This window comes from Heteronotia binoei, chromosome 11, assembly GCF_032191835.1.
Source record: "Heteronotia binoei isolate CCM8104 ecotype False Entrance Well chromosome 11, APGP_CSIRO_Hbin_v1, whole genome shotgun sequence".
Lineage (NCBI taxonomy): Eukaryota > Metazoa > Chordata > Lepidosauria > Squamata > Gekkonidae > Heteronotia > Heteronotia binoei.
Window position 1 is genome coordinate 13,993,733 of NC_083233.1, and position 15,027 is coordinate 14,008,759.

Sequence of the window (15,027 nt, forward strand, 5' to 3'; positions counted from 1 at the left end):
CACTGCTGAATGTCTTGTGCTTTGAAAACCCCAACAGGGCCACCTTAAGCCAGATGCCGCTACATGGCCCTTTCTATCTATCTCTAGATTTTACTTAAGCCTGCGCTTTCTTTTTTGTTTTAAACTTCTGCTGGCCAACACAGGTTCCGTTACTTGAAATCGGGTATGGTAGCACCGATGTCTGCTGAACTGCAGATAAACCACTTCCAGCATAGGACGGAAAAGCTGGACAGAAATAGCTTAAGTAATCGAAATCAGTATTTCAGTAAGGTTGACGTTAAAATGTTAGGTTCCCCCAAACAACTACACTTTGTAGGGGGTAAATTTAATGCGACTTTTTTTGTAGCAGGAGCTCATTTGCATATTAGGCCACACACCCCTGATGTAGCCAATTATCCAAGAGCTTACAGTAGGCCCTGTAAGAAGAAGATGAAGAAGAAGATATTGGATTTATATCCCGCCCTCCACTCCGAAGAGTCTCAGAGCGGCTCACAATCTCCTTTCCCTTCCTCCCCCACAACAGACACCCTGTGAGGTAGATGAAGATATTGGATTTATATCCTGTCCTCCACTCTGAAGAGTCTCAGAGCAGCTCACAATCTCCTTTACCTTCCTCCCCCACAACAGACACCCTGTGAGGTGGGTGGGGCTGGAGAGGGCTCTCACAGCAGCTGCCCTTTCAAGGACAACCTCTGCCAGAGCTATGGCTGACCCAAGGCCATGCTAGCAGGTGCAAGTGGAGGAGTGGGGAATCAAACCCGGTTCTCCCAGATAAGAGTCCGCACACTTAACCACTACACCAAACCGGCCCTGTAAGCTCTTGGACGATTGGCTACATCAGGGGTGTGTGGCCTACTATAAAAGAGATTGCGGCTCACAATCTCCTTTATCTCCCTTCCCCACAGCAGACACCCTATGAGGTGTGTGGGGCTGAGAGGGCTCTCACAGCAGCTGCCCTTTCAACGACAACCTCTGACAGAGCTATGGCTGACTCAAGGCCATTCCTGCAGCTGCAAATGGAGGAGTGGGGAATCAAACCCAGTTCTCTCAGATAAGAGTCCGCACACTTAACCACTACACCAAACTGTCTCTCTAATATGCAAAGGAGTTCCTGCTACAAAAAAAGCCCTGAGGTTGAGGATGATCAGTCCTGGACCGCCTAACAGGGCAGGTGGGCTGCATTCAGCTCCAAGTGTCCTGTTGATGGATCTGCATGAGGGAAAACCCAGGCAAGGGGGACTTGGGGGCAACTGAGACTTACTCTCCGTGGTGGTATAAAGGTTCACCATACTCTTGGCAAGGTTGAGGCCATTTGCGTGGGGCAGCTTCTTGGGAAGGGAGGAATGATACCCGTTTCCCTCTGAAAAGCAACACACGACTGAATTAAGCAATGGAAAAATACTGGCGTCATCGTAACGATGGCTGAGAAAGAATTCTTAAATAGCCACCCCCCTTTTCTTTGTTTATGTGATCTAAAGCTTTATGGGGATGACTCAGGGACCTATTGCTTATAAGGCAGAGAGGCTGTGGCTAAGATGCAGAGCATATGTATTGAATGCAGGAAGTCCCAGATTCGGTTCCAGATATAGCCAACTGAAGGATCTCAGGTAGCAGGAGCTGGGACAGACCCCTCTTTGCTAGGGAGCTGCTGCCAATGAGGGGAGTAAGGCTGACAAGCTCCCGCTGGAGGAGGGGCATCCCCTGCTCTGGAGGGCCCCAACCTGCCAGCAGGGAACAGGCCGCTGGGGGGATCCCCACCCCTGAAGAGCCCTGTTAGCAAATGCCATCCCCAGCACGATGACATCACCTGGAAGCGATGTCATCACACCAGGGATGTCACGCCGGGGACACTCTAGGACTTGCGCTAAAAAACCTCCTATGGTACCATAAAGTTCTACCATGAATCCTAGAGCATTTCCAGTGTGACGCTCTAGAAATCACGGTAAAACTCTATGGTATCATAGAGTTTTATCATGACTCCTAGAGCGTCCTCGGTGTTATGTCCCCAGTGCGATGACATCACTTCCAGGTGACATAACTGCACAGTGCAGGCTTTGTGTGTGCGAGGAACAAGTCCCCCACTGCAGTGGTGGAGGGACTTGGCAACCCTAGAAAGGTGTTAATACTTAGAGGGACCAATGATCCAGTAAGTAAGGGTCATGTGTTTTGACCAGGGCTTTTTTTGTAGCAGGAACTCTTTTGCATATTAGGCCACACACCCCCTGATGTAGCCAATCCTCCAAGAGCTTACAGGGCTCTTAGTGCAAGGCCTACTGTAAGCTCTTGGAGGACTGGCTACATCAGGGGTGCATGGCCTAATATGCAAAGGAGTTCCTGCTCCAAAAAAAAAAGCCCTTGTTTCGACCCAACACCCTGATCCTCAGTCAGTTGGCCTGGAAATAATGTTCACAGAATCGCCTACTTAGAAAGTGCGCCCAGGGTCGCAGTCTATTTAAGAGGTTATTTTTTTATAGGTGACTCTGCAAGCCTTAGAACCCAAAACCTACATAAACCTTCCATGGAGATAGATCAAGATGGGTAGCCGTTTTAAACTGTCTGTAGCTGTAGAAAAGAGCAAGAGTTCAAAAGCACCTTCCACACTAACAAAATTTGTGGCAGGGTAGGAGCTTTCGTGAGTCACTGCTCACTTCTTTTTCCCCCCTTCTTCAGATACAGCTAGAATGTGAGTCCATCTGTCCTTACATCTTCGAGAGCGGAGTGATTTCAGATGCTGAATGACAATAACAATGACATGCAGGGGGTTGTAGGCATGGCAGTTCTCTTACAAAGGAATTTCAAAGGGAGATCAGAGAGGGAGCCTGCTGAATTGCAACTGACAGTGAAGTTCGAGACAATGCATCCTCCTGGACTGAATCGAGACTTAGGTTTCCTGTCTCATTACCAGTGCTGATTTCGCCATACTTACTATTCCTCTGCATACCACACCTAAACCAATCACACCTTCTACAGTCATTCACCTGCTATTGTCACTTGGCATTTGTTAGTCTTGAAGGTGCTACTGGACTCTTGCACTTTTCTACTGCTATAAAAACCTGTAAAACATTCCACAGAGAAGCCCCGTGGTGCAGAGTGGTAAAGCTGCAGTACTGCAGTCCAAACTCTCTGCTCATGACCTGAGTTCAATCCTGGCGGAAGCTGGGTTCAGGTAGCCAGCTCAAGGTTGACTCAGCCTTCCATCCTTCCGAGGTCGGTAAAATGAGTACCCAGCTTGCTGGGGGGAAAGTGTAGATGGCTGGGGAAGGCCACGGCAAACCACCCCATAAAAAGTCTGCCGTGAAAATGTCGTGATGTGATGTCACCACAGAGTTGGAAACGACTGGTGCTTGCACAGGAGGCTACCTTTACCTTTTGGGGAGGGATGCTGGCTCAGTGGTAGAGCATCTGCTTGGTAAGCAGAAGGTCCCAGGTTCAATCCCCAGCATCTCCGACTAAAAAGAGTCCAGGCAAGTAGGCATGAAAAACCTCAGCTTGAGACCCTGGAGAGCCGCTGCCAGTCTGAGTAGACAAGACTGACTCTGATGGACCGAGGGTCTGTTTCAGTATAAGGCAGCTTCATATGTTCTTCATGTGTTAATTTGGGAATGGAGCGGTTAGTGACTAACTGGCTAACTCTCTCTTCAAAAAAAGAATATGTACACTTTACAAGTCAATTTGGTTCCTAGAATAGATTAATACAAATTAAGCTTTCTACGTGACACAGCCCACCAGGCAGGATCGTAAGGAATCCAAAAATATATCTGCCGAGCGAACGAGAGTCAGCTATAAAAGAATTTCAGTGTAGCGTGACAGTGTTTCTAATCCCGATGAAAGCTTATGACTAAGGCTGATAAAAGTAGAACCATCCCACAAACTTTGGCACTGATCTGGTCCCTTGTGGGGGGAAAAATATGAATCAAACACTAATCTGGTCACATTTGTCACAAAACAGATTTAAAAAAAAATATTTCCCTTTTTAGGAATGATTTAAAAAAGGAAATGTTACCTGCATTTAGAAATGTCATTTGTTGGAATTTTACAAAATGATATATAAATAATAATGCAGAAGAGGAACTGTAACAGCATGAAGAAAGAAGAAGCCTGTAGGGACCACCTCTCCCCACACGTTCCCCAGAGGGTACTGCAATCTGGATCTCAAAACTTGTTATCGATCCCCGGGCTGGGGGAGGCAAGACTTAAAACAACCCGCAAAAGGGCCTTCTCTGTGACTGCCCCCTACTGGTGGAATCAACTTCCAGAAGACGTTAGAGCTCTGTGGGACCTTGCCCAATCCTGCAAAGCCAGGGGTTGTTTTACAGAAAAATAGGTGGCAGAGCTCATTAGCATAACTCATTAGCATACGCCGCCCTCCCCCAGCCAAAAGCAACCCGATTCAAGAAAGAAGAGCACTGGGCAGGCAAGGCCTGCTTGGGCTGGCTAGAGATCCAGGCAGCCCAAGCAGGCCTCGCTCGCCTGGGGCTCTCCTGGGCCACCCCCCCCAGTCAAATGGTCAGCAAGCTACCCGCTGCCCAAAATCCCATAAGTGGAGAAAGGGTGGCGTGGGTTAATGAGGGCTGCTGGGGATATGGCAAAGCCCCTGGTGGCTGGCTGGCTGCCCGCTCTCCTAATCCAAGGATTGTTATGCAGCTGCACCTACTATTCAATGGACAAGGTAGGTAGGGGGAGGAGGGGGAACCCTCAGAAAGGTTCAGGAGCTGTGCTCCTGTGAGCTCCCACTGAATTTGCTTATGTAAGACTATGCTATTCCACCTTGTGTTTGATTGTTAGTGATTGACTGGAATTAGTAACATCAAACCTGCAATGTCATCGCCTAAGACTTCGGATGAGAAGAATTATTATAAAGGTTAACGGAATGCCGCCTACTTCAATTGTCTATTTCATCCTTTACTGAATGGTATGGAAATTAGCACCGATTGCTTTAATTAATGTTTTTATTGATCTTGTTTTATTATCATATGCTCGTGAGCCCGTTTGTCTGAGAGGGCGGGATACAAGTCGAATAAACTAAACTTATGCATACCTAAAATTAAGTTTTATAATAATGGTTATTCAATACATTAAGAAGGGAAGTCACAATGCATGTATGTTCCTAGAACTGGATGGCATGATTTGGCATGAAGAAGAAGAAGAAGAAGAAATTGGATTTATATCCCGCCCTATACTCTGAATCTCAGAACGGTCACAATCTCCTTTGCCTTCCCCTCCCACAACAGACACCCTGTGAGGTGAGTGGGGCTGAGAGAGCTCTTGCAGCAGCTGCCCCTTCAAGGACAACTCCTACGAGAGCTGTGGCTGACCCAAGGCCATTCCAGCAGTTGCAAGTGGAGGAATGGGGAATCAAACCCGGTTCTCCCAGATAAGAGTCCACGCACTTAACCACTACACCAAACCGGCTCTCAAAGCATATGCTAACAAATGGACCACAGAATACCTGAAAATGCAGAAGAGTCTGGTCCTTGAATGACTTCTCTTTCATTAGCAGCTTCATTTTCTGGTTGGTCACCGGCAGAACCACTAGGCTTATCCTTGAGCAGTTCTTCATTGGTTTCTAGATGGTTCTGAGGGCCCGGACTACTTTGGGTAGTAACTTTATCAAGGTCCTCCAAAGACTCGGACTCTATTAATATCTGCACCCTGCCTGCCAACGAATCCTTCTTACGCTTGCTTTCATCAGCCATGATGTACTCGTCGGCGGGGATCTCCGGCTCAAAAATGATCCCGCTCCGCTCTTTCGTTGGGGACTCAATATTAAGCGAAGGCACGCGAATGGGCAACTTTGATCTCCTTGTGCAGTGCTGGGCTTTCTTCTCTTCTTCCACCTCATGTTGCTTCCCGTTCCCGTTGCTCATGCTGTTTTTGTGAGCGGCTGCCCCTTTGCTCCTGCCGTAGGTGGATCTGGGGATCGAAGACCCCGATCCCTTCCTGGGGGGAGCTATATAAGTAGGTTCATCTTCGCTGGAAGAGAAGGTGGCCGTTCTTTTGTGAAGGACTCTTGTTTTTGGGTAGATATGAGAACTCTGTTTTTCCTCACCGTTTTGGCTTTGGTTGGAGAGCAACGAGAGGGACCTTCTCAGCCTGGGTGGCCTCCCGTTGATTTCCATCACACTTGCTTTTTCGGAGGATTTCTCAGATGCATTTTTAGACAAGGCAGACTTGCCTCCCTTCTCCCAAAAGTTCTTCAGATTCTTGAACTGTTCCCGATCTAGGCCTATCTCCTCATCTTTGTTACCAAGAGTTGAGATAATATAGTTGCCATCTTGTTTTGGAAGACTGTCCTCCCATCCCAGAGACGGCAATTTGAAGCCCTTCAGTAACTCTCTCTTTGCCAGATTTGATTCTGTTTTCTCAGCCGCATTACTTACGTCTGTGTCAAGACAGAAGAGCCCCTTCGTAGACTTTGTCTTAACTGGTATCTTGCTGGAAGAACTAGTTTTTTCCTGGGCAGCTGGCTGGATTGATGGGCTTCCGGCAGCCGTGTCAGGAACATCCGCTTTGGCCAGGGAAGCGAAATCATTTGGCTCCTTTTCAGAAGGTTTTGCGAAGGACACTGAGTGTCCTTCATGCCCTGCAACGATAGAATCGTCAAAGCATGCGTGGAACATTTGGTACAAAAACCGTGTACAATTATGATGTCGAAGGTGTGACAATTTTGTTGAATTATTCTGTGCTACTTCTCAGTTCCCTGGACTATTTCGCTTTAGCAAACAGTAGGTATATAGTTGCCCCAGCTGCCTACCTACACTTCCCTGAATCTCACAACACTACAAGGGCCTTTACCTTAGCTAGGAGTATGTCCCTGCCATCGGCAGTTGTAGAGGGGAGGTATAAAGGGACTCCTAATGCACTTAGGCTCCGTTCCTGTTCCCAACCTGAAATACGATTCTAGGGAATCATAGGCTGTTGTTAGCACTGACGAATTTGTTGCAGTGGTTAAAACCCTTCTAAGATTCAAAAGGGAATGAGAATTTAAAAGTAACTGAGCTGCTTGTCTAGTCTGACTATTCCAGCAGATCTTTGGTAAGGGTGTAGACTCCGACAAGCGTATAGAGGGATTAAGGGGAAAGTCTGGGGAAGACTCTGTATGAAGGGTCAAAATAATAATAAGAAGAAGACTGCAGATTTATACCCCGCCCTTCTCTCTGAATCGGAGACTCAGAGCGGCTTACAATCTCCTATATCTTCTCCCCCCACAACAGACACCCTGTGAGGTAGGTGGGGCTGAAAGGGCTCTCACAGCAGCTGCCCTTTCAAGGACAACCTCTGCAATAGCTATGGCTAACCCAAGACCATTCCAGCAGTTGTAAGTGGAGGAGTGGGGAATCAAACCCAGTTCTCCCAGATAAGAGTCTGCACACTTAACCACTACACCAAACTGGTTCTCAGTGGAAAAATAAGTGGAAGGTGATGATCACTGATAATGAGATCACCTATACAGAAATCTTTTATATACAATTCTAGTGAGAAAGGGACAGTAATATAATCAATTATACTGCAACCTTTATTAGAAATGAAGGTAAAATCCCCCCGAATGAGAAAACCTTTCCAAGCCATTTAGCCAGACCCTATTGTATTGGATATGGTGAGTCGAAGGGAAATTAGTAGCCCGCTGTTGAAAGGGTTCCCTGGCAGGTCAAATAAACTCAAATTAGATTACCTTCTGTCAGATAGGAACCACCAGACAACAAGGCAGGTGGCTAGGTTCTGTTCCCAGGTTTACAAAGAACGCACAAAGCGAGACGAATAGGCCAAACTGTAAATCTTTTAACCAATTTTAAAGTGACTTTTAAAAGGTTTAAAGGCTTAAATAATAATCTGTTCTATTCTTCTTCTTTTTTTTACTGTTATAACCCTCAAGTCATCAAATCTTAATATGTAGACTCTTTGTGGGACTTTTTATAAGGTACTTTTAAGGTTGTTCTAAATGAATTACATGTTCTGGTCAATGACTGTATTCATAAACTGACTGACTGTACTACTTTTGTTGAATAAGGGCAGCCGCTGATGATTAAAAGGAAGGCGACGGCCATGCACCAAGATTACATTTTTACTGTTCACCTTGAGGATGAAAAATGCCATTGAATCCCAGTCAATTTATGGTGACTCCTAGGGATTTCAAGGCAAGAGGCATTCAGAGGTGGTTTGCCTTCGCCTGCCTCTGCGTTGCAACCCTGGGCTTCTTTGATGGTCTCCCGTCCAAATACTAACCAGAGCTGACCCTGCTTAGCTTCTGAGATCTGGTGAGATCAGGCTAGCCTGGGCCATTTAGGTCAGGGCACTTCTTACCTTAAAGGGGGGGAAATTAATCAAAAAGTTTGCCCAGAGCTCCCTGTGGTAGCCTTCCACACACTTGTGGAATCAGCCATCTTCTCCCTTCTGCGAGGAGGCACTCGTTTGTCCTGGTCTGATGATCACGCTGATGGAGGAGGTGAACTTTCTGGGAGTGGAGGCGGAGCGTGCGATGCACTGACGCCACACAGAAGTGCTGTCATCACGTCGACGACATTGTGTGATGGCGCTCTGCTTTTGCGGCAAAACTCTATGATAAAACCAGAGTTTTGCAAAAAAACCCCAACAAAACCCCAGAGTGTTGCCGCACAACATTGCTGACATGGTGACTTTACTTTGCCATGACATCAGCGCATCATGTTTGGGGGCGGGATTTCCCTCTGCCGGCCAGCTGGCCAGCAGCAGACAGGAATCTGAAAAAAACGAGGGATCCCCTGCCCCCAACTGGGGAATGGCATCCCTACTCCGCTTCCTGCAGCAGCCATTTTGTGGCTAGCTCCACTTCCAGCAGCAGCCATTTTGTGGCTGCACCCACCATGCTGTGTCATACTTACAGCGCTCAAAAAAGTTGGGAACCTCTGTTCAACAGAAACATGCTCTGTACCCCTCCCATGGAGAAAGCAGTTACTTCGCAAGTACCCTCAAAGCATACCTTTTTCATATCCTTGTGAGCTGTCTCTTGTGGCCAAAAAAGGACTTATACCGACGCCGCTGTCTGGAGAAACATTTTCTAGACTGGATCTCTGAGGAGAAAATTTCTTAAACTTTCATTCGTGTCAGGACCGTAAATATGTCATTGTAGAACAAAGCAGGAGTCAAGTAGAAGAAGAAGAAGAAGAAGAAGAAGAAGATATTGGATTTATATCTCACCCTCCACTCCGAATTTCGGAGTCTCAGAGTGGTTCACAATCTCCTTTATCTTCCTCCCCCCACAACAGACACCCTGTGAGGTGGGTGGGGCTGAGAGGCTTCTCACAGCAGCTGCCCTTTCAAGGACAACTCCTGAGATAGCTATGGCTGACTCAAGGCCATTCAGGCAGGTGCAAGTGGAGTGGGGAATCAAACCTGGTTCTCCCAGATAAGAGTCCGCACACTTACCCACTACACCAAACTTTTGTTTGTTGGTCTTAAAGGTACTACATGACTCCTGCTTTGTTCTACTGCTTCAGACCACCATGGCTGCCCACCTGGTTGTATCAATATGTTATTGTGTTAGCTTTCAGTATGGCTGCCACATGTGACATAGATTTCTAAGCCTCTGAGTAGTGGAGGGGAAGCAGGCATTTCCTTGCAAAAATCAGTGGACCCAAATACATCTAGATCACTTTCAAGACCCACTTTCCTGTTCTCTCTCTGCTTTTCTGTGCTTCTCTTTTCTCTTAAGAAAAAACATAATAAAAAAAAATGGCAGCAGTTCCACTGGTGTCAACCACTGGAGGTCAGGGTGTGTCCCGCCAACTGAAGGCTAACCGAGCAGGGTGTGTCCTGCCAACATGTGACTGAGCACTTTCATTGGACCTTACCTTTTCGGAAAACGGCAGGGCTGACAGCTTCAGTCTTGGCTTGGGCTTCACTGGACATCCTTCTGCAGAATCCAGATCCGGTTCCTGTGATCTGCAGAGAAGGACAGCGACAGATTCCAAGGCATGGGATAGAGAAGGTAGAGAAAGAAGTACTTTTCTCCCTTTCTCACAATACAAGAACTCATGGGCATTTGATGAAATTGCTGAGCAGTCAGGTTAGAACGGATAAAAGGAAGTACTTCTTCACCCAAAGGGGGATTAACATGGGGAATTCACTGCCACAGGAGGTGGCTGCTGCAAGCATATATGGCTTCAAGAGGGGACTGAAAATGCATATGGAGCAGAGGTCCATCAGTGGCTATTAGCCACAGCGTATTGATGGAACTCTCTGGGGCAGTGATGGTCTGGATTCTTGGTGCTTGTGGGGGGCACAGTAGGAGGACTTCTAGTGTCCTGGCCCCACTGGTAGACCTCCTGATGACACTTGGGGTTTTTTTGGCCACTTTGTGACACAGAGTGTTGGATTGGATGGGCCACTGGCCTGATCCAACATGCCTTCTCTTATGTTCTTATTTGATTGAAAGGCACAGATCTCAAGGCACCAAAAAGTCAAGAGAGATCAGGCCTCACATTCAGCAGCAGCTCACAGGAGCACAGCTCCTGAACCTTTCGGAGGATTCCCCCTCTTCCTCCCCACCTGCCTTGTCCATTGAACAGCTGCACGACAATCCCTGGATGAGGAGAGCGGGCAGCCAGCCAGCCACCAGGGGCTTTGCCACACCCCCAGCAGCCCTCATTAATCCCTGGAGAAGCCCACGCCACCCTTTCTCCACTTCTGATGGGATTTTGGGCAGCGGGTGGCTTGCTGGCCTTTTGACCCACACATGGCTCTCTAGCCAGCTCAAGCAGGCCCTGCTCACCCGGGGCTCTCCATTCTTGCATTGGGTTGCTTATGGCTGTGGGGGGGGATATGGTAATGTGTTATGCTAATGAGCTCCACCATCTATTTTTCTACAAGCAACCCCTGTGGAAGATAATATATATTTTTTGGCGCAAACACTGTCTGATGTTCCTGGTTTTACCATCACCAGTTGTCATGATTATCATCCCTATGGTTGTTTTCATTGCCATTGCTCCTTGTTTTGTAGCATCAGTTAAACACCGTTTATTATCCAAACCGGGAGGACCCAAACATTTCTCCATCAACCTGAATGGAAAGGAAAGGTCCCCTGTGCGAGCACCAGTCATTTCCGACTCTGGGGTGACGTTGCTTCCACGACGTTTTCACGACAAACTTTTTACGGGGTGTTTTGCCGTTGCCTTCCCCAGTCATCCGCACTCCCCCCCCCAGCAAGCTGGTTACTCGTTTTACCGACCTCGAAAGGATGGAAGGCTGAGTCAACCTCAAGCTGGCTACCTGAAAAGCCAGCTTCCACCGGGGATCGAACTCAGGCCGTGAGCAGAGCTTAGGAGGACTGCAGTACTGCAGCTTTACCACTCTGCGCCACGGGGCTCTTTCCATTAACTTACCGGGTTGCAAAATGCTTTGTTTTTCTGCCAAGGCTACTGGGGAAAGGAACCACTAAAACAAGAGGCTGTGTCATTTTTTACACAGATTGTTTGGCCAAGTGCATTCAAAGGCTCCTCCATCTCTCACCTGCTGCTTGTTTAATGATTAACCACCCTGTTTGCCTCTGGCTCAGAATGGTTTTTTCCTTTGCAGTCAACCAGATGGAGAAACAATTGGTGGGAGCATTTTTCATGGTTTGTCTGAGGCTTTTACAATGACCACATGTGGCCATGAATGTATCTTTGTGTGTGCTTCCCAAACCATCTTTCAAAAGATACATTGCACTTCCTATGGTGCAGAGGGTTCCAAAGCAATTTTCATAGCAAGAATTAAAAAGGACGTTCAAGTGACAGGAAAACAAGAGGGCTACCACCAACTGCGGGGGTTTCCTTACTGGAGGGTACCAGAAGGTGGCGCTAGAGACACCAGGACTGTAATCACAGCCCAACTGTGCATGTGACCAGCTGCTGATTGGCTGGCAGTCCTTGGGGCAGTCTCGTGATGTCATCACCCGAACCTGCTCAGGGCACTGCTCATGACAGCAGCTATACATGGGCACTGTGCTAGGGCAGCAGCCCTCATGCCTCTGATTTAGGGTTGCCAGCCTCCAGGTGAGGCCTGGAGATCTCCTGCTTTTACAACTGATCTCCAGCGGGCAGAGATTGGCTCACCTGGAGAAAATGGCGGCTTTGACGGGTGGACTTTATGTCATTGCATTCTGCTGAGGCCCCTCCCCTCTCCAGAGTCTCCAGCTATTTTCCATCACAGACCTGGCAACCCTACTCTGAGTCCTGGCACCCTCCGGGAAGGTCCACTTCTGCATTTTGTGGTGCTCAAAATGATAGTGGGGAGTTGCCCAGCAAACTTGCATGAGCTGCCACTCATTTATGGTTGCCTACAGAATTTCATACTACGGAGCCAAGTGCTGTTTGAAATGAAATCCTGAAACTGACAATTACTTATTATTCTTATCTATGGGGGGGGAGGGGAATCAAGGAAAAATCCCTAGACTTTTTACTGAATCATTTAAGGAAAATCTTGTTTTGATAATACATTAGTTCTATGGAGGTATTCTTAAAACACCTACAGTCAATGTGCAAAATGAAGACTGGGATTCTACTTTCTGGCCCAGCCACCTAAATGAGTTGATTGTGCCTTATAAGAACTTAAGAGAGGCCAATGGTCCATCCAGTCCAACACTCTGTGTCACCAGGGATGGAATTTTAGTAGCTCCTTTGCATATTAGGCCACACCCCTTTGATGTAGCCAATCTTCCAAGAGCTTACAAGGCTCTTTTTTTGTAAGCTCTTGGAGGATTGGCTACATCAGTGGGTGAGTGGCCTAATATGCAAAGGAGCTCCTGCTAGAATCTGTTAGTCAGATCCAGCAGGGTTCTTCTTATGTTTTTAAGAATGAGGATTAGCATGTAGTTTTCTCAGATCCAAGTTTGACACTCTAATCCCTATACAACAATGGATCTCTCTTGGTCATCCTGACTCTCCCTTCTGGCAAATGAGACAGACCCTATCAGCTTTTCTAGAATATGAGGAAAGGCATTGCCCACCAAATAGCTTATGCTGGAGAGTCCTGCTGAATCAGACCCACGGTCCAGCTGTTTCATTCATAAGAACCTAAGAGCATCCTGTTTCATTCATAAGAACATAAGAGAAGCCAACTCACACGGTAGAGAGGCCATGGCGTGCCTCGATGTTGCTTACTAGTACTGGTAATTCAGAAATTTACTGCATCTGCATACAGAGGTTTTCAACAAGGGAGGTCCCCTCGTAGGACCTTCCAGGGACAAAAGGCATGCAGCGCAGAGGCTATGGAAGGGGGGATGGGCAGGATAGTGCAGGAAGCTCATAGGATCCAAGCCCATGCTCCCTTCCACCACTGCTACCCTGACCTAAATATAAATTGGACAGGAAGCCTTTCCAGGGACATAAGCCTGTTGCTTATGTTCCGGTTCCACCTGCTACCTGTGCTGCTGGGACTGCAACGCTCTTTAACATCCATGCTCAACACCAAGTCACTTCTTTAATCTGGCTTTATGGCGATGTGTTCCACTTCCATTGTTCTCCTTGGTTAATAATTACCTGTCTTCTTCCGATTCAGGAAAGGGCACAGCTGGTTCTTCGGAGGGCAAAAATGTCGCGTCGCCTTCTGGACTCTCTTGAGCGCGCTCAATCGTTCCATCTGTTAAAGAGTCCATAATGTCAAGTTTCAAAAGCCAACGCTGATGGCTGCTGTGTTTTATTCTTGTATAAGAAAATTCTTGTCGCATGATTGATAACAGACCTAAATCTGTGAAATTAAACAGGCATAGCTGAGCCTAAAGCGGGCTGGGGCAACCCACGGCACATCTGTGGGTTTCTACCATCCTCGTTGTTCAAAATGCTTTAGTCCAGAATAGGGTTGCCAAGCTCCCATCAGGGGCGGGGGATCCCCCAGTTTGGGGGGTCCCAACTGGCCGGACGGGAGGAGGCTGCCGGGGAATCCCGAGAGCCCTGTTGCCATGCAGTGTGATGATGTCACCCGGAAGTGATGTCATCGCGCTGGGCAAGAGTTCTACCACAATTCCACCCTGTGCGACGTGCCCAGTGCGATGACATCACTTCCGGGGTTGTTGTGCTTCTGAATCACTGTGGTGTGCTGTTTAAAATATCCATAGCACTTTCGACAATGCCACTAAAGTGAGCATTACAGTGCTTTAGCATTTACCTTAGAATGTTTTTATAAAGTCCAAGGAAGATCATGTGGCGAAAAAGGGCAGGAAAATAAAGCGCACGTTCAGTAACCAACCACAGCACTCCAGAGATGCACAACCCCCATCCCTGTATCCAGGGATCATTCATAGAAAAAGAAGTGCCGGAGCTCAACAGCGCAACTCATTTGCACACACCTCAACATCACCGGAAGGTGTACTACATTGTATCAGCTCAGCATCTACCTTAAAATGCTTCAATTATAATTGCCATAATAAAACTTTACTCCCACCATACTTTTTAAATGACTTTCTCCTATGTGGCCCCGGCGGCATGATGAAAATTTCCATCTGACTGCTTTATCGGTTTTGGTTATTTCCCCATTTTTCATGGGGGAAAATATTAGAAAGTTTGTCAAATCTTAAGCGTTCAGCAACATTCTCCCAGGGGGTTTGACGATGGAGCCCAGAAGCAAGGTTTTTTTTTTTTTTTGAGAGGGGGTAAGAAAAGAAAGAGCACAATAAAAATTTAGAGGTTCCGGAGATCCACTTCTGCCCAAATTGAGGCCTGCATTGCTTTACTTGAAACCACGTCAACAATGAATAACATCCAGTTTGAAACGGTCATGGGAAAAGGGCTTTTAGGTTGGATCTTAAAGATCTGTTCTGCTACCATTGCCATTTGCTCACGGCACAAGGAACCTCCTCCCGCCAAAAGAACCTGAGGGCGAGTGCCACTGTTAGGGGAATGGATCAGTGTAGATATTTGCGGTTGGGTGGATCTCATCTGTTCAAAGAAGGAAATGACGGGGCTCCAATCATCTGTGTAAGCACTGGGCTGGGTACCTAGTAGGCTTCCCAATCCCCAGGTCCCAGCGGGGGATCCCCCGGTTTTACAGGCTTCCCCCCTCCCCCAGCTAGCTGGT

The 15,027-nt window shown here is 47.4% G+C and overlaps 1 protein-coding gene across 1 annotated transcript in view; it reads right to left on the reverse strand.

Moving 5' to 3' along the window:
• Window positions 1-15,027, reverse strand: part of LOC132579470 (synaptotagmin-like protein 2) — a 72,108-nt gene that overhangs the window by 35,117 nt on the left and 21,964 nt on the right. Inside the window, exons 3-7 of the mRNA XM_060249850.1 lie at window positions 13,494-13,593; window positions 9,828-9,918; window positions 8,957-9,047; window positions 5,450-6,583; window positions 1,262-1,360 (exon numbers count right to left, since the gene is read on the reverse strand). Coding sequence (XP_060105833.1) covers window positions 1,262-1,360; window positions 5,450-6,583; window positions 8,957-9,047; window positions 9,828-9,918; window positions 13,494-13,593 — 1,515 coding nt within the window. The remainder of the gene's footprint in view (window positions 1-1,261; window positions 1,361-5,449; window positions 6,584-8,956; window positions 9,048-9,827; window positions 9,919-13,493; window positions 13,594-15,027) is intronic.